At 42.5% G+C, this 20,653-nt stretch overlaps 1 protein-coding gene across 2 annotated transcripts in view; it reads left to right on the forward strand.

Moving 5' to 3' along the window:
- Nucleotides 1-20,653, forward strand: part of DSCAM (DS cell adhesion molecule) — an 859,211-nt gene that overhangs the window by 598,646 nt on the left and 239,912 nt on the right. For both annotated transcript variants that reach the window (XM_086341570.1, XM_086341667.1), the window contains one exon: nt 5,340-5,459. In XM_086341570.1, the coding sequence (XP_086197696.1) occupies nt 5,340-5,459 (120 nt within the window). The remainder of the gene's footprint in view (nt 1-5,339; nt 5,460-20,653) is intronic.

A 20,653-nucleotide genomic window follows, 5' to 3' on the forward strand; every position in this document is an offset into this window, starting at 1 on the left:
GAGAGACCCAGGTTCAATCCCTAGGTCAGGAAGATCCCCTGGAGAAGGAAATGGCAACCCACTCCAGTATTCTTGCCTCCAGGGGATCTTCCCGACCCAGGGATCAAACCCAGGTCTCCTGCATTGTTGGTAGACACTTTACCATCTGAGCTACCAGGGAAGCCCAAATATATATATGATATGTATATATCCTAAAGGAAGAAAAGTCGTAGTCCCTCAGTCATGTCTGACTTTTTGTGACCCCCAAGGACTGTATAGCCCGCCAGGCTCCTCTGTCCATAAACATTTATTTGTATATATATATGGCTTCCCAGATGGTGCTAGTGGTAAAGAACCCACCTGCCAATGCAGGAGATATAAGAGACTGGGTTTGATCCCTGAGTCAGGAAGATCCCCTAGAGGAGAAAATGGCAACCCCCTCCAGTATTCCTGCCTGGAAAATCCCATGGACAGAGAAGCCTGGCAGATTACAGTCCATAGTGTCACAAAGAGTCAGGCAAAACTAGACAATTTAGCATGCATAAACATATATATGTATATGTGTGTATTTTAAAAAGGAAAACAGCTACTTAGGAGAATTATAACTTAGAAAATACAGAATCTTCAGTCTTTGTGTCCTATCACTAGTTTAGGCCAAAATCACAACTGTCCCAACAGCTCTGTAATTGTTCCACGTCCAGTTTTGTATCTCCTTGGCCAAAATCTTCCTACAGTGCCCTGTGCCTTCTTCTGTCAGATGGTGTTTCCAGACCCATCCTACTCAGAGACCTTGTGCATCAAGGGTCTCTCTGATCTGAGTTGTTGACTGAGCCATGGTACTTTGGATAAGATCTGTTTTCTAGTCTTTAAAACTGGAATCATAATTTCCATTCATTGCTTTGTCCATTCAGCAAACATTTGCAGAATACTTTCTGTGTTCCCGCACTGTACTGTGTGCTGGGGTGTGACGGTCTGCAAGAAAAGAATGGTTCTTGTATCCCCAAGGATGCAGCCAGGTGTGGGAGGCGGGAATTTAACCAAGCAACACCAAACTTCTGTGGCTATGACAGGGTAATGCAGGATGATTCTGGGGAGGCACCCAAGCTAAGTGAAATTTGAGCTGAGATGTAAATAATAATTATTGATAATATGTTAAAGAAATACAGAAGCCTATGTGAAGACCCTGGAGAAGAGAATGCAACCCACTCCAGTATTCTTTCCTGGAGAATCCCATGGACAGAGGAGCCTGGCAGGCTACCATCCATGGGGTTGCACAGAGCTGGACATGACTGAAGTGACTTAGCATGCATGTGAAGAACCAGGGGGACCCAGAGAATAGATAGAATAGTGTAAGCCCTGCAAGAGAAGACTGTCAAGAGATGCAGCTGGAGATTGAGGACCCAAGTCATAAGGAGACTTCAAAATATTCTGAGAGTTTGGATTATGTCCAGAAACAATGTGATGGACTGATGATGTTAATCACAGAAGTCCCATCACGTGATTAGTGTCTTGGAAGGATTTTTCACCTGACTGTGTGCTGAATGCTTTCAAGTGGGCCAGAAGGCAGCACATATCCCAGTTAGGAAGTTGTTTCAGAAATCCAGATAAGAGCCAATTTTCACCTTGTGTCAGCTTAAATTCCTACTGAAAGTAGTGTTAGTCACAGGTTTGGCTGTAGATCATTTATTCAACGTGTAATTCCTGAAACCCAGAGTGAAAGAATGAAGGGAGATGAGATCAAGAAAGGAGGGGGAAAATCTATAAAAGTTGCTTTAATGAGCTAGTTGCTGCTGAGGTCAACTGGGGCTCATTCCTTCTGGGAACCTTCCAAGGCATCACACGGAACAGTGGTTCTCAAAGGTGATGTCTCGACCCACAGCATTATCTGAAACTCATTCAGTCAGTTCAGTTCAGTTGCTCAGTCACATCTGACTCTTTGTGACCCCATGGACTGCAGCACACCAGGCTTCCCTGTCTATCACCTACTCCCGGAACTTGCTCAAACCCATGTCCATTGAGTTGGTGATGCCATCCAACCATCTCATCCTCTGTCATCCCCTTCTCCTCCTGCCTTCAGTCTTGCCCAGCATCAGGGTCTTTTCTAATGACTCAGTTCTTCACATCAGGTGGCCAAAGTATTGGAGTTTCAGCTTCAGTGTCAGTCCTTCCAGTGAATATTCAGGGATGATTTCCTTTAGGATTGACTGGTTTGCTTTCCTTGCTGTCCAAGGGACTCTCAAAAGTCTTCTCCAACACTACAGGTCAAAATCACCAATTCTTCATTGAGAATTCTTCGTTAGAATGAGAACTCATTAGAAAAGGCAGAATCTTGGATCCTGCCTCAGACCTACTGAGTCAAAACTTCTAGGGACATGGCTCAGCAACTTGGGTTTTAATCAATGCTTTGGGTGATGCTGATGCCTTCTGGTGTGAGAAGCACAGGTTAGAGTACAGCTCACAGTTCTCCCATAAGTTTGGAGGATGGAAAAACAGGACATTTATCCTGATGCCCATACCTCATTGGTGGGTGATCATCTCCCACTTTTCTGGGTTGCACCCATGAAAGTGAGTGAGTGTTACATTAGAGGAGGCCCTGAGACAGCAGAGACTCCTTTCTTGGTGTGTTTCCATGGCAAAATGCATGGAGCTGTCCAGCCTGGGGTACTGAAACCAGATGGATGGAGACACTTCATCACACATCCTGTCCATCCATCATGACTAGGCCATGGCAGTGAAGAGGAAGAGAATCTGAGGATAGGTGACACATTTTGAGAGAAGGTCATTAGTACCTGATGTTGTTGCTGTTCTGTCGCTCAGTCGCGTCTGACTCTTTGTAACCTCATGGACTGCAGTACACCAGTCTTCTCTGTCCTGTACCTGATTCCAGGAGATTGAAGAGAGCATATGAAAGAATTCTCAATTTTATGAGCCATTTCCATCTGTAATTGCCTTATACTTACAAGATGTCAGTGGTTATTTTCCATGTAAACCTCTTTGATAAGTTTTTAAATAACATTTCTTTGGGTTAGAACCAAATTGAGGGGAGGGATCATGGATCAGTGATAATTAGACATTCTTCCAGAGGAATTCCTCTGTCCATTTGATGAGGGATTCAGTGCTCTTAGCAAAATTTCAACCAAATAGATATTGAATGTAGACGATCATTTTTTTACCTACCATCCTGGACAGAATGATTCTGACATGATGTCTTAAACTTTGCAATCTACCCTTGTGATTGTTAGGTTAATTTTGCTAAAAAAAAAAAAAAAAACTTTGCTTTATAAAATCTCCAGCCTTTTGTTTTCTTAGAAAATTTTCTCACCATGAGACAGACATCCCTTATCACCTTATTTTCAATATATTTAGATTGTATTGAGTACACTTGTCTCAGAATACCATCTAGTGAAGTAAAATTGCTCATTATGAGAAGACCTATTGGCTGTGCAAATATTTAATTTGCAGATTGGAAACTGTTCATGATATGTTAAAGCTGGCCATACCTGCATATCCTAAATTAACCAACACTCCTACAACACTTTATATCTTCCAGGTACTAAGAATTATTATAATCTTAACTCATATTATCCCCATACCAATTCTATAAAATGAATCCCCAGTTTACAGATGAGGAAATAAAAGCTAAGAAACATTTGACGACTTACACAAGATGACCCACTTAGAAGCAGCAAAGTTGGAGAGTGAACCCAGGTGTTTAGCCTTTGGCTCTGTGCTCTTAGCTGTCACCCTCTGCTGTTTCTTTGAGAAACACAGCAATGAGTTCCATCTCTAGCTGCTTCCTGTTTTGATGTCAGTTCCACCTTCTTGGCTGTTGTATGGGTAAAGTAACGTTCACTATGGCTCATGCCATTTCAGTGTGCTTCTAAAATCCTAACTAACATAGACTCTAACCTTCTCCCTGGGCTTCCCAGGTGGCACTAGTGGTAAAGAACCTGCCTGCCAACGCAGGAGACACAAGAGAAGTGGGCTTGATCCATGGGTCAGGAAGATCCCCTGGAGTAGGAAATGGCAACACATTCCAGTATTCTTGACAGGGACATCCCATGGACAGAGGAGCCTGGCAGGCTACAGTCCACGGGGCCACAGAGAGTAGGACGTGACTGGAGGGACTAGGCACAAGCACAGCCTTCTCCTCAGTCCATTTCTCATGGTGGCTGGAATTCCTATATATCTATAACACATGAGCCCACGTTTCTGTCTCTAAATGAAGAACTCTGGAAATTGCAAAGCAGAGAAGATTAGCCTTATGAGGAATTGTGGAAAGAAGAGGAAGAACCCCCACATTTGTTAAATATTTAGTCAATGGTTGACGTGATCCACGTCCTTTCATATAACCTTGTGACTGCCACATTAAAAATCCATCCTACAATTAGCCACGAATCTGCTGAAAGAGATTTCTGGGTTCTAACACCTTTAGATGCTACCTCTCCTAGGAAAAATCTATTTCTTCTCTTTAAGAGAAGACTGGAATAATCTAAAATCACAGTCAGTTCAGTTCAGTCGCTCAGTCATGTCCAACTCTTTGTGACCCCATGAATCGCAGCACACCAGGCCTCCCTGTCCATCACCAACTCCCGGAGTTCACTCAAACTCACGTCCGTCGAGTCAGTGATGCCAAGTAACTTAACTCAAAACACTTGCTTTCTCTTGGCAGGTATGTTTTAAGCAAAGTACATGTGTATATTTTGCATAGGGATGGTGTTTTTTTTTTTTTTCAGCATCCCACAAAACTCATCAAATAAGCAGTTACTTAATCTATATATTTTTAAATAGGTACTCTATAAAGTCATCTTGGCTCCTCGATTCAACTGGCTTCCATAGTCCCCTTTTGGCACAGAAGGCATATTGATGTCAGGAATAATGGTCCATGTGCCTTCATCAGACTTTTAGAAAAAGTTCAATACCATGTTGTGTTCTTTATTGCCTTTAGGAAGAGCCTATTAATCCTCCCTTTGTCTCCTGTTAGAGGAAGAATAGATACTCGATGCTTTAAACCTTTCACACCCAAGAGTGGATCCCTGAAGATTTGCCATTACACAAATCAAAAACAAAATGTCACATTCCCTTGGTTTAGTCAAACTGCCACACTCCAGAATCCAGCGTCCCCCAGTGCAAGTCAACTTCCGTCTGCATTAGCTCACTGATATAATAAGACAAATCACCTGCTCTGGGATTACGTCCTCAGATGGTTCCTAATTACAAATCCTATGCTTTATTTCCCCACATCTGTAAAGCGTTCTTTGTGGTTTCCCATATGTTAAAATTCTTGAATTTCTTTAAATCACACCTTTGATAAGTTGCAGTGTTGTCTGAATTACTGCTAACATTTCTCTCTTTTTCAGTTCCTCCCAAGTTTGTGGTTCAACCACGGGACCAGGATGGGATTTATGGCAAGGCTGTCATCCTCAATTGCTCAGCTGAGGGTTACCCTGTACCCACCATCGTGTGGAAATTCTCTAAAGGTATGAAGTCACTTGGTTTGCTTCTTATCTACCAAACGTATGGTATATTCTATAGCAGCAGTCCCCAGCTTTTTTGGCAGGAAGAACCGGCTTCGTGGAAGACAATTTTTCCACGGATGGGAGAAGTGGCACTGATGGTTTCCAGATGACTCTAAGGTGTTACATTTACTGTGCACTTGATTTCTACTACTATTACCGCAGCTCCACCTCAAGTCACCAGTCCTAGAGGTTGGGGCCCCTGTTTTAAAAGGCCAAAAATGAGCATTTCTTCCAAAGATGTTTCTCACAAACATATCCTTCCTCACCTCCACCAAGTGTGTACATCCTTGTGTACACCCCTAGTAAACACCTGAGTGTTTTCATTTGGGCCATGAAGTGTTGCTGGAGAGACCCTGTTGGGGAGGCAGGTTATTCACACACTGTTTCAGCACCTGTGGAAGCTCTCTGTTGACCACCTATACTGGACAACAGTGATCTGCTTGGAGACCCCATACACGTGGAGAAACAAATATAAACTGTCAGAATTACTCATTGTTGGAAATTGCTGCTGCTGCTAAGTCTCTTCAGTCGTGTCCGACTCTGTGTGACTCCATAGACAGCAGCCCATGAGGCTCCCCCGTCCCTGGGATTCTCCAGGCAAGAACACTGGAGTGGGTTGCCATTTCCGTTTCCAATGCATGAAAGTGAAAAATGAAAGTGAAGACGCTCAGTCATGTCTGACTCAGCCATCCCATGGACTGCAGCCTACCAGGCTCCTCCATCCATGGGATTTTTCAGGCAAGAATACTGGAGTGGGGTGCCATTGCCTTCTCTGAAATTATTTCCCCAGTATTTAGATAAGTAAAGTTAGGTGGCTTTAGAAGGTTAAAATAGAACTAGTTTGTTTTATTTACCTAGATAACATAGATATAAAACATCATCTGGGTATTATCTTCTTAAAAACAAACTTTCACCCTTAATCATACTTTCTCTTCAAAGGCACAGCATAATTTCCCCGTATCAAGTAACATTGTAAACATTACATAAATAAAAATGGGCAGTGTGGAAACCAATGAGGGAACCATTCTAGACATGGTAAAAATCATTTTTGTCTATTTTATCACCTTCTCCAGGAAAGTTTCCTTAACTGTTTGCTGCTGCTGGTAAGTCACTTCAATTGTTTCTAACTCTTTGTGACCCCATGGACTGTAGCCCGCCAGGCTCCTCTGTCCATGGGATTCTCCAGGCAAGAATACTGGAGTGGGTTGCCGTTTCCTTCTCCATAGAATCTTCCTGGCCCAGGGATTGAACCTGATCTGCAGCATTGCAGGCAGATTCTTTACCATCTGTGCCACCAGGGAAGCCCTTTTCCAGGAAGGTTTCCTTAACTATGCTTACAAATATATTGGAAATTCTCTTTCCTTTCTCATTCACATGTCTTGATTCAGTAACTTATTTATTAAGCAGTTGAAGGCCAATATGTATCAATAGGATAAATAAGAAAACAACAAGTAAATAAGTAAATAGTGACATTTTTTCTAACAATCTAAGGCTTAACATATGTAGCATGTTGCGCTTTCTTGTGGAAGTAACAACAATTGAAGAAAAGCAAATGGCATTCTTGCCGCATAGTCGGCTTGAATGTATTTCCTTTAGGAAGAAGGAGAAGAGGGAGGAAAGAGAGGGATAGACACCATTTTGTTGGGGGCAGAATCAGTTAAATTTGTTTAAATCCCTTAGATTACTGCCCTGCAGCATGCCACATACATTGTCCACATGAAAAACAGTTTATCCCAGAATAAAATCCTGTTATTCAGAATATCTGCCCAATCCCTTTTTATTTGGGGCCATGCTTATAGCTGAATGTTGCATTACATGGAAACAAACAGTATATATTTGATTTAATGTAGTTTATATAGATGTGCAGGGAGCTTCCCAGGTGGCACAATGGTAAAGAATCCACCTGCCAATGCAGGAGATGCAAGAGACTCGAGTTCTTTCCCTTAGTTAGAAAGATCCCCTGGAGAAGGAAATGGCAACACATCCCAGTATTCTTGCCTTGCCTGAAAAATTCCACGGACAGAGGAACCTGGTATGTTACAGTCCATGGGGTAACAGAGAGTCGGACATGACTGAGCAACTGAACACACAGCAAAAGATACCATGACCACACTGAAGGCTCTTGGTCTGAACTGGCCCAGGACACACTGGAACGTATCAGGGCAGTATACATACTGACCAGCAGGATGAGGCTGTGTGTGTCTTGCACCCTTGCCAGCTCGATAATATCCTTTTCTCCCTAAACTTTACTTTGTGATCAGATCAGATCAGATCAGATCAGTCGCTCAGTCGTGTCCGACTCTTTGTGAACCCATGAATCGAAGCACACCAGGCCTCCCTGTCCATCACCAACTCCCGGAGTTCACTGAGACTCAAGTCCATTGAGTCAGTGATGCCATCCAGCCATCTCATACTTTGTGATGGGTGAACGTTTTAATTTACAAATGTACATTACTAATGATGTTTGCAACATTTTATCCTTTGTTTACAAACCATTTCTGTTTCCCCTTTGGGGAATTTCTTATTCATGTTACTTGCATACTTATCTCCATATCTCATTTAGTTATAAGAAGATTTTTCATAGATTAAATAACCCTATGTCAGTTATGAGTGTTACAGACGTCTTATGCCTTCCCATCACTGGTGTGCAAATTAAATTATAAAAGCCTCTTTATCTTTGAACTTCATATACAATTTAAAATCATTAAAGAAAAATCAACAATTGCAGCAAACAATTTTTTAAAGTTAAAATTCCCCTTTAAATACATCAATCAAAGATAATCAAAGATAAATACTATAAACTCTTTTACCTAGTTTTTCAGACCTGTCCCCTGGCAAATATACATATATAGATCTGTAGATAAACATATAATTTGGAGTCTTTAAAAAATTGCAAGCACATTCTTCTTCCTGACCCATAATCTTTCTTCAGTTCACAATAGGCAATGAATATCTTTCCAGGGCAGCAAATATGGGTTCAATGTGACTTTTTAATGTCTCTGTCAAGTTTACAGTCATATATCAATAAGTACATCTAAGTTCTCTTGCCTTTGTTAGGACTGAATTCAATGACTTAATGCCACATGGGTTTACTCCTTTCTCCAGTGGATCTTTCTGACCAAGGAATCGAACTGGGGTCTCCTGCATTGCAGGCAGATTCTGAGCCACAAGGAAAGCTGTATCATAAGAGGAGCCGGGTATAGCTAGGTCAGGAGTAGTTTTTCTCCCGTCAATCATCAGGGACCCACGCTGTTAACATTTGTCTCTTCTGCCATTCTACCAAAGCATTGGCCACCATTAAGCAATGGCCATTGAGGTCTGGTGGCCACTTCTGCATTTCCATGGAGAAGCAGGAGTACAGAGAGAGGGCTGTCACAGCCACCTGAGTCAGTTCCCTCTAAGGACCTCTCCAGAATGTGTCATAAATTGCTTCTGCTCACATCTCACTGGTCTGTTTGCCCCTCACCATTGGGTGTCTGCAGGCTGTGTCACAGCTAAATACGGCCATCGTGACTGCAACCCTAGCTACTTCGCTAAGTAAGAAGAGAAGGTAGACGCTTGGCAACCAGATGTGTCCAACACTACTGTTGGAATTGTGTTTGTTTTTTCCAGTTGTTGACTATTATTAAAGTGTCACAGTGACTTCCATCTCATTGGTCTCTGTATATGTGTTTATTTTTTTCTCTGTGGATAAACTTCTATAAGTAGAATTACTGGTTCAAAGAGTAAGTAATTTCTATAGATTTCCATACGTACTGGCCACTTGTCATCATTTTGTTCATTTTTATACTCCTTCCTGAAGTTTATAGTACTGCCTGTTTCTTATGATGAAAATATTACTACATATTATTATGCTTGTTTTTTTTAATATTTGCAATATAATGAGGAAGTTGTATATTATTATTATATTTATGCAAATGATAAAGATGTGTCTTAAGAAAAATTTAGTCTTGCTTATGGAATGTGTTTCCCATAATCAAATAGTCACTAAGATCTTAAGTGCAGTTCCCCTATATGTGACCAAAAAAAAAAGAAAAAAATGAAAAAAAAAATAGATTCAAGCTGTTTCTCTGAGAGTTTCAACAGTTTAATCCTGAGGCTGCAGAATTCCAGAGTAAATTGCAGTGGTTTAAGGGCAGCTATTACAGAAATGAAGCAGTCTTTGCTGAAAAATAATGTTATTACATTCTTGACCTTGGGTCTGGATTCACAACATCTAAGATATTCACTTCTGTCTCCCGATTTTTTTATTTTGTATTTTATATGAACAAACAAAACCTCTTGTCTAAAGGAGATTTAGGGGGGAAAAAAATCAAGGTTTAATACTATGGTGGGCCTCAACTGTGTGTCAAGAAATCCATAGCTAAACAAATGTATGTCATTTATTATGGAGGAAATGGGTTTCAACTGCTGTCCTGGGGACTGGGACATCCCCTTTTTAGCTGCTGAGGGGTGAAGAGGGGCTGCTGATGCAAGAGATAACTGATGCTCCCGCCCGTGGGCTGCCTGGACATCTTTAGCTCTGTAGTGTTAGTCACTCAGTCATATCCGACTCTTTGAGACTTCAAGACCACAGCCTGCCAGGTTCCTCTGTCCATGGGATTCTCCAGGCAAGAATAATGGAGTGGGTAGCCATGCCCTTCTCCAGGGGATCATCCTGACCAAGGGATTAAATCCACGTCTCCTGTATTGCAGGCAGATTCTTTACTGTCCAAGCTCTCTGGCTGCCCACAAATAGGGTTATGCTGACCTCCAGGGAAGCTTGGATTGTAGGAGGTTCCAAGGACAAGAGTCAGAACACATCTGGTGTAGGGGGTGAGAGAGCTGTAGGGAGTAATTTCCATTTAAAATAGGGTTATCAGAGAAGGCCCCATAGGAAGGTAATGTTTGAGCAGAAACTTAGAAGAAATTGCAGACAAACCACGTGCACATCTGCAGGGAGCTCTGAAGGTCAAGGGACCAAAACCAACAGCAGAAGTGGATTTGTACCTGGAATGTTCCAGAAGAACCAAGGAGGACACTTAAGCTGGGTCCTGTCACCCACTGTGGGATGAGTGAAAAGAGGTTCTGGAGATTGCAGCAGGTCAGATGGGTGGTTTCAAAGGTGTGGTTTCATCTGGGGGCAGTGGGATCAGCATCATCGTGACAGCAGCACTCTCCTTTCTTCCGCCACCTTGTGGACTCCAGAGCTGTTGGAGTAATTAGGAGATGCCTAGCGTTTTCAAAGGACCCCACTGGCCCTGCTGTTGAGAGCAGCCTGTGTGGGGAGCTGGAACTGTAGCTGGAGATCCGATAGGAGGCCTTTGCTGTCATGTGGCTTGGATGAGCTGTCAAGGAGGGACAGGTAGTTGATTTCTGAATCCATCTGGCTGGTGGACCAGATGTCGGAGAGAAAGGGAGTCAAACAGGATGCCTGGGTCTTTAAGAGTAGTGGAGGTGCCCCTTCCTGAGAGAGAGAATTGCCTGGGATCCATACTAGGAGTTCAATCCTCAGTCTCAGTAGAGATGACCCAATTTCCAATAGTATTAATATAAGCAATGATACATTTTCCAAGTATGCTAATTTTTTTAATCGATGAATGCTTTCTCCAGGTCAGGTCTCATTCCTTCCACGTTCTGCTCAGCCACTGCATGCCCCACTCTGGCATCACCTCAGTTCTATGTGAAATCGAGCCCCTGTTCGTCACTGGTCCATCAGCTATACACAGTTTTTCCAATGAGGAATATTCCAAGTTCTCTCTTCATAATGGCTTGCGTCTCACCTTTTTGCACATAAAGTGAGTTTAGCCGGTGGCAGGTGGGAGCTTGTATTATTTCCTGGGAGGGAACAGAAGTTGCCTGATTTCCCCGAAGAAAGGACTTTTGAAGTCCAGGGCTTCCCTTATAGCTCAGTTGGTAAAGAATCTGCCTGCAATGCAGGAGACCCAGGTTCAATTCCTGGGTTGGGAAGATTCCCTGGAGAAGGAAATGACAACCCACTCCAGTATTCTTGCCTGGAGAATCCCATGGGCAGAGGAGCCTGGCAGGCTAAGGTCCATAGAGATGGACATGACTGAAGCGACTAAGCACACAAATGTATAGTCTATGCCCTGATGTTATCCATGTGGGGCCATAATCCCCCAGATGGGGCATGCCTGTTAAATATGTAGATTCAAATGGTCTTTTATGTAAGAAAATTCATCTTGAATCATGTCTGTAATGATTTGTTTTCCTTTACACTTTGCATGTGTGTGTGTGTAACTTCAGAGTTTATTTCAAGTCACAGAAAGTATACCAACTAAGATAATGGAATGAATAGATTTCACTCTCAGAGAAGATGATGAGAGTTACCTGGCACCCATTTGAGTTGTTTAAGGACTAGTTAGGGTGCGGAAGTCATCTTTTTTTGCAACATTCAACAAAGTTATGGAATTATTTTCCATATTTGTTTCCAGGTATTTTTGGAAACCTTTTATGGTATTTAGCAGATTTCTGTCTTTGGTCCTTTGAGATCAAGAAGTCCTGCCTCTGTTTAGGAGGCAGCACAGCAACCTGGGTCTCCATTATGATGTCACTGGATCTCTTCCATCTGTCTTTCAGAGGCTGTCCCTTTATCTCTGATTCTTTTTTTTTTTTTTTTTTTTAACTTATTGGGCTTCCCATTTGGGGCTTCCCTTGTGGCTTAACTGGTAAGAAATCCACCTGCAATGCGGGAGACCTGGGTTTGATCCCTGGGTTGGGAAGATCCCCTGGAGGAGGGAAAGACTACCCACTTCAGTATTCTGGCTTGGAGAATTCCATGGTCACACAACTGAGTGACTTTCACTTCACTTCACTCCCATTTTAATTTGCTTGATATTTTTTTCATGTCTATTTTCTTGTCTTTCCCCCCACAAAATCTGTTCTCCTCTATGCTCTCTCCAAATTTGCCTGTATTTTTGTGATTTTACTTTTTCCTTTCTTTCTCCAGTTCTGCTAGCTCATTTCCTTCTCTCTCGAGCTCCTGCTTCACAGACAAGTAGCTATTGTATTCACAGATTTCATCTCTATCATGGCATTTTTCTGAGGAGATTTCCTTGTCTAATTTCTCTTTCTGTTTTATTCTTCCATCTTCCTCATAGTATCTTTGCCAGATGCTAGCTTCCTAGCATCAATTGTGAAATGATCAATTGTGAAATGATTGCAATTGTATGGTAGCTTGAGCATTCTTTGGCAATGCCTTTCTTCAGGATTGCACAGAACACTGACCTTTTCCAGTCCTGTGGCCATTTCTGAGTTTTCCAAACATACTTTAACAACATTTTCTTTTAGGATTTTAAGTAGCTCAGCCTGGATTCCACCACCCCCACTAGCTTTGTTTGTAGTAATATTTCCTAAGGCCCACTTGACTTCACACTCCAGGCAGTCTGGCTCTAGGTAAGTGACCACACCATCATGGTTATTTGAGTGATTAAGACTTTTTCTATGTAGATCTTCGGTGTATTCTCACCAACTCTTCTTAATTTCCTCTGCTTCTGTTACGTCTTTGCTGTTTCTGTCTTTTATTGTGCCCATCTTTGCATGAAATGTTCCCTTGGTATCTCAGATCCTCTTAAAGAAATCTCTGTTGTCATCATCATCATCATTGTTGTCATTGCCTCAGCTCACACGGTGAGCCAATTGTCCTAAAATCGTTTATTAAATAGCCCACCTTTTATCACTATCTTGAATTCCTTTATAGTCTATGGAAAAAATATGTCTGCTGAAGTCTGTTTTATCCTTCCCTGCTTGCACTGTCAGTCTGGCATCAGAACCATGCATACTAGAGGTCTATCACTTCCTACTACATGTTAATATCTCATATAAGACTCCTCCCTCCCTAATTTTCTTTTGTCAAAAATGTCCTAGATTTATCATATGGATTTGTATTTGCATGTGTCTTCTAGTTGAATGTTAGGCTAATTTTATCAAGTTTAAAAAAATTATTCTGAAAAATCTGGGAGAATGTAAGCAATTTGAAAGTTAGCATGGAGACATTCAAGATCATTAAACTACTGAATCTTCCCAGACCATATCATGGATAGTCTTTGAATTTATTTAAATCTTTTTATGTCCATTATTATTTTATTGGTCTCTTACTATGGTGTGTGGCAGTGAGTATTATAAGCTTCTGCCTACTGTTCACTTTGATCCTCTTTGGTTTTCTGGGTGGAACAGAATTACATCTAGAGCCAGTGCTTCCTGACTCTCTGCAACTGTCCTTGTCTTTTTCCTCTAAGTAAGGGAAAAGTGGTCCTTAATTTGGGGGGATTCCTATTTTCCTGTAGCACATACAGAGGCTGCAATGCAATGGAATGCCCCCCTTTCCTGCCCGTTTCTCTTGTCCCCTCCCTGTGCGCTTCCTTAGCTGTAGCACATTTGTTGTTCAGTCACTAAGTCATGTCCGACTCTTTGTGACCCCATGGACTGCAGCATGCCAGGATTCACTGTCCTTCACTCTCTCCTAGAGTTTGCTCAAACTCATGTCCATTGAGTCAGTGATGCCATCCAACCATCTCATCCCCTGTTGCCCCCTTCTCCTCCTGCCCTCAGTCTTTCCCAGTATCAGGGTCTTTTCCAATGAGTCAGCTCTTTGCATCAGGTGGCCAAAGTATTGGAGCTTCAGCATCAGCCCTTCCAGTTTCCTTAAGGATTGTCTTGTTTGATCTCCTATCTGTCCAAGGGACTTTCAAGAGTCTTCTCCAGAACCACAGTTTGAAAACATCAATTCTTTGGCACTCAGCCTTCTTTATGGTCCAACTCTCACATTTGTACATGACTGCTGGAAAACCCATAACTCTGACTCTACAGACCTTTGTCGACAAAGTGATGTCTCTGCTTTTTAATATGCTGTCTAGGGTTGTCATAGCTTTTCTTCCAGGGAACGTGAGACCAAAGTTTCCTCGACTCCAATTTTCCCTGGAGACACCTAAGAACCCACTGCTATTTGGTGCACAATAATCTTGCTTTTGCTCAGGCATCTCCCTCTGTCCCCAAAACACTGTTGGAGGTTGCTCTTCTCTATTCACATGGTGAATTCACATTCCATGTGAATAAGGGACATCTTGGCTGTCCCTTACCTTCATGGTCCCAGAATTGTCTTCTTCTGCTTGGTATCAACCTATCTGCCAAAACCGTCCCATCTGGCCACAGACTCTTATTTTCTCTTTATTTTTAGAAATGTAAAAGCACACCTTTATTATCTCATGATTTCTGTGAGTTAGGAGTCTGGGCACATCTTAGCTGGATGCACTGTTTTGGAATCTCTCACAGAGTTACAGTTGTTGGCCAGAGCTGTGTCTCATCTGAAGGTTCAACTGGGGGAGGATCTACCTGCAGGTTCAGATGGTGGTCAGCAGAAGCTATAGACTCTTTGTCAGGGGCCACAGGGACTTGAATCTTTTGTTTAGAGATCCACAGGAAAAACATCTGACACTGGCAACAGTTCTCTGAATATTTCTTGCAGTGTGTTCAATTACTTGAAAGTGAAAGTGTTAGTCATTCAGTCATATCTGACTTGCAACCCCATGGACTGTAGCCTGCCAGGCTCCTCTGTCCATGGAATTCTCCACGCAAGAATACTGGGGTGGGTAGCCATTCCCTTCTCCAGGGGATCTTTCCAACCCAGGGATGGAAAATGGGTCTCTCACATTGCAGGCAGACTCTACCATCTGAGCCACCAGTGAGGCTCAGTTCCTTACTGAGAAAACATATGTACTCAATACACTTGGTTAGACTGCTCAGATGAGCACTCTGGAGCCTCCTCCTACCCCAAGGCTTGCTATGGAATGTCTCACCTTGCTCTTGCTCACACCTTCTCTCCCAAGGTCAAGGTGACATCAGGGGACCCTCCACAGTCCTCAAGGCCTCTGTCTCCAAATGCCATGAAGAACCAGTAACATGAGACAAGCTCAAGTTCTCAAGCATCTTTATTTTAGGACATGTTTGCTAGCAATGCATGTTCCAGACTTCCCTGATGAGTTGAGCAAGGCCACCCCTTCCTCAGCAGTGGAGAGATCTAACCCCTGCCCCAGAGATCCCCTGCTCTCCATTCAAAATATATGTCTTGATGGGGGCAATAACAGAGACCCCTCACCCAAAAAAACTCCCTTAAACAAGATGTTCATCATTCCCCTTCTAGGAAAGCAGGAAATTTCCTACTGGAATAACTCAGTGTGGGGTTAGGTTCTTATAGCCCAGCCAGGATTGTCCTCAGTTCTCTGGTTCCCAAAAGTTCCTTCCAAACTCTGGTCCCTTAATCCTGTTCACTGTGCCCTTGGAGGTTTGACTTTGCTCCTGACCTCAGGCTTGAGCCTCCTTCTTATTTTAGCCCCCCAGGCATTTAGCTTCATTTCTTTACTCCTGTGGCCACGTACACTGTGTCTTGAACGCAAGCTCACAGCCTTTGCTCAGAACAAATGTCACCTTCATACCCTGTCCTGGAAACTGGATCTCTGCCTTGGTCATCTGCTTGGCCTTGGACTTCTCATCCTGTCTCACCTTCCTGCCTCTCTGTCTGTCTAGCTGTCTGATTACTACCTAGAGCTTTAACCCTGACTGCTCTCAGACTCACCACCTCAGGTTAGGATATGCCAAGTCTCCATCTCCATGCGTCCAACCTCTTTGGTCCATTGATTTCCTGGACCTGCAGGCATCTTGCTGGATTTTTCCAGCAGCATCTGCTCCAAACCCCTGCACCAGACTCATCGAGGCTATGTAGTCACATTTGTCGTCCAGTACTCCTTGTACCCACTAATATGCAAATATGACAAGCTATATATCTTGAATGAATACAGAGAAAGAGCTCAAAGAATCTAAAAAGAAGAAGGTGAAACCTCCCTGGGGCAGAAGTGGTGAAAATAAACCCAACTTTAGGGTCAAGTGTGGTTCCTTCAGGTACAATAAAGGCAGTTCTGCCTGTCTGTTCCAGGTAGAATCAATGGGTCTTATTGAATAATAATGAGTTCTTGGAAAAGGATGGTGAGCATGTTACTGAAATGTAGGAGTCCAGCTGCTTGCCACTCAAAAGCCAACAAACAGGCCAGGTTGCTGGAAAGGAAAATTTTCTTTATTTCAGATGCCACCAGCTGGGGTGGGAAGAAGGCAGACATCTGTCCAAAGGTCAACTTTACCCCAAACCCCACCATTGACAATCAGTGGGCAAGAGATTTCCAGAATTTATAGACATAAAAAGGGGGCTCCAGGCAGAAACAGAATAGTCAGCTCTGACAGTCATCTTGAAATTGGTCATCAGTGGTCTGACCAGCAACATCTTGATTGTTTTAGGTACAATTAATCTTCAGTTTCAAGGGTGATGTGTTTTAATTTCTTTGAAGTCAATTCTTGGGTGGCAGATTGTGTCATGGCTACAGTCTGGTCATCATGTAGTTAACTTCTTCTACCTGGTGGGGTATTCAGTATCTATAAGATAGCTCACAAGAGATGGATCAGAAAATTATCTATAGCCCTTGAAGAAGGAAGTAAAGGTGCTTGACTTTGCTTAATGACTACGTTATTATTATTTGGCTTCCTTTGATGACTGCTTTCCTTTGTTTATATGTATTCTCATTTCTCTCATTACACTTATTCTTTGACTAAAGTTTTTTCAGACAAAATGCAGACTGAGGACTTGTGTGGACAAGGACCATAGGGTCTTGCTCTGTTTCAAGCAGAACAGAGAGGATGAGTGATCATTGTGTTGTTTTACTTTCTTCCTTTGTTGGTAGAATAAAACAACCAGGGGTGGATAACTTCTGCCTTCCTCTATGCTAAAATAAGTGGAGTCTCTGGCTCTAGAAGCTGCATCAAGACCACCATAGACCATGCTCCCTCAATCCCACACCCAAGGAAGCTGCAATTACCCTGAGCCTTGGTAGAGTCACCAGGAAAATGGACTCCTGGTCCATCCTGTGCCCACTTCTTTTTCTCCACTCCTCTGTCTTCCTTCTTTTTCATTGACTCTCCCCAGGAACTTTCTAACTTGTCCTATTGTGGATAGGAATAGCCACACTGAGGACACATGTTTGGAGATCTCTTTCTCCAGGGAGATGGTAACTGAAAACCTCATATAATCAACACAGCTGCAGGGGTGCCTCACAGCCCACCATCCCAATACAAAGCTGTGATGGCATCAGCAAAATTCAGCCACTCAAACTTTATCCAGTGTTGCATATCCCTTCAGCTAGTACTGAGTCACGCAGTTCATAGTTCCATTTTCTGATAAGTGAGTGAGAGAACTGTATTCCATCTTGAAGGAAAAAAAAAGACACTTGCAGTTTAAGTACAGCATAAAAGTTATGAAATCAGCATGATAAACTAGTGGACCACCAAGTTCTAACAACCCCTGGGCAGGTACTAGTGTAGGCCACCTAAGTTCACTTGTTTTCATAGGATAGGATTCTTTAAGATAGACCTAACAAGATTGCCAGGAGAAATATCAATAACCTCAGATATGCAGATGACACCACACTTATGGCAGAAAGTGAAGAGGAACTAAAGAGCCTCTTGATAAAAGTGATAGAGGAGAGTGAAAAGTTGGCTTAAAGCTCAACATTCAGGAAACTAAGATCATAGCATCTGTCCCATCACTTCATGGGAAACAGATGGGGAAACAGTGGAAACAGTGACTGACTTTATTTTTCTGGGCTCCAAAATCACTGCAGATGGTGATTGCAGCCTTGAAATTAAAAGATGCTTACTCCTTGGAAGGAAAGTTATGACCAACCTAGACAGCATATTGAAAAGCAGAGACATTACTTTGTCAACAAAGGTCTAGTCAAGGCTATGGTTTTTCCAGTAGTCATGTATTGATGTGAGAGTTTGACTATAAAGAAAACTGAGCTCTGAAGAATTGATGCTTTTGAACTGTGGTGTTGGAGAAGACTCTTGAGAGTCCCTTGGACTGCAAGGAGATGCAACCAGTCCATCCTAAAGGAGATCAGTCCTGGGTGTTCATTGGAAGGACTGATGTTGAAGCTGAAACTCCAATACTTTGGCCACCTGATGCAAAGAGCTGATTCATTTGATACGACACTGATGCTGGGAAAGATTGAGGGCAGGAGAAGGGGATGACAGAGGATGAGGCGGTTGGATGGCATCACTGACTCGATGGACATAGGCTTGGGTGGACTCTGGGAGTTGGTGATGGACAGGGAGGCCTGGTGTGCTGCGATTCATGGGGTCGCAAAGAGTCAGACATGACTGAGCGACTGAACTGAACTGAACAAGATTAAAATTTACAAAAGAAATGACCTTGATACTTTTGAATTACGATGCTGGAGAAGACTCTTGAGAGCCCCTAGGACAGCACAGAGATCAAACTAGTCAATCTTAAAGGAAATCAACCCTGAAAATTCATTTGAAGGATTGATGCTAAAGCTGAAGCTCCAGTACTTTGGCCACCTGATGCGAAGAGCCAACTCATTGGAAAGGACCCTGATGCTGGGAAAGATTGAAGGCAGGAGGAGAAGGGGGAGACAGAGGATGAGATGGTGAGATCGCATCACTGACTCAACAGACATGAATTTTAGCGAACTCTGGGAGACAGTGGAGGACAGAAGAGCCTGCCATGCTGCAGTCCATGGAGTCGCAAAGAGTCAGACAGGACTTAATAACTTAACAACAGCAACAGCAACCTTGATGCTGTCCTAGTAAGGGTGTGATGTTGTATCAGGAAGGAATTTAGTATAGGACATTAGATGCATGCATATTTTTAGAAGGAGGGGAGGGAGTCAGCTGCCTTTCAGGAACTTAACAAACACGGGAACCGTTTGCGGTCCCCACTACCCTAGAATGAAGTGGTAATTTGTTCTGGGTTTGGATGTCTGTTGTCTATACATGCAGGGACTGGCTGCTTCTACAGAAGAATTGTGATTTCTCCTTCCTTCCACTTCCAAGTCGTATTCAGGTGCCTCTCACTGGTGAAATATAAACCAGAATCATGACAAATCAGCCAAGAAAATGTTCTTCTCAGGCTTCCCATCCCTGGAATTTAGAGAAGAGTTTAGAAGTACAACAGTAGTGCTGAGATAGACAGGCACTCTCTGATGCAAACATAGAGACAAAATGTTGTGTGCGCATTGTGTACCATATGGAAGCTTCTTTCTTTGGGTTTGGGAATAGCCCCCCAGCCGGAAATTGGACCCCTGTCTCAGAACTGTGCCTCTGTCCACTTTGGAGTTCTTCTCTGGAACAAGACTCCTAGAAACCAGCCCTCTGTCACCGATCAAGGATTCCCTTCTCACAACCACACCTGAAACAGGTCCAGCTGCTGTTCTTTGGACACTTACTCTATTTATCCCATCCTCACCCCATCTTTGTGTCTACTTACTCCCTTCAACCCACCAACTCTTCTCAGAGCAGGAAAGCCCTCTCCCTGAGAAAGGAAAGTAAGTCCCTTCCTCAGGAGAACACTGCTTTCTCCATAAAGTCAAAAGGGACTATGCTCATTTTCACTATATTGATTCTTCTGATCCATGAACACGGTATATTTATCCATCTATCAGTGTCCTTTTTGATTTCTTTCACCAGTGTTTTATTGTTTTCTATACATAGGTCTTTTGTTTCTTTAGGTAGATATATTCTTAAGTATTTTATTCTTTTTGTTACAATGCTGAATGGAATTGTTTCCTTAATTTCTCTTTGTATTTTCTCATTATTAGTGTATAGGAATGCAAGGGATTTCTGTGTGTTGATTTTATATCCTCCAACTTTGCTATACTCATTGATTAGTTCTAGTAATTTTCTGGTGGAGTCTTTAGGGTTTTCTATGTAGAGGATCATGTCATCTGCAAACAGTGAGAGTTTTACTTCTTCTTTTCCCATTTGGATTCCTTTTATTTCTTTTTCTGCTCTGATTGCTGTGGCCAAAACTTCCAAAACTATGTTGAATAGTAGTGGTAAAAGTGGGCACCCTTGTCTTGTTCCTGACTTTAGGGGAAATGCTTTCAATTTTTCACCATTGAGGATAATGTTTGCTGTGGGTTTGTCATATATCACTTTTATTATGTTGAGGTATGCTTCTTCTGTTCCTGCTTTCTGGAGGGTTTTTATCATAAATGGATGTTGAATTTTGTCAAAGGCTTTCTCTGCATCTATTGAGATAATCATGTTTTTTATTTTTCAATTTGTTAATGTGATGTATTACATTGATTGATTTG

Source organism: Bos grunniens, chromosome 1, assembly GCF_055505025.1.
Source record: "Bos grunniens cultivar Pamir isolate PY7600 chromosome 1, Bosgru_T2T1.0, whole genome shotgun sequence".
Classification (NCBI taxonomy): domain Eukaryota; kingdom Metazoa; phylum Chordata; class Mammalia; order Artiodactyla; family Bovidae; genus Bos; species Bos grunniens.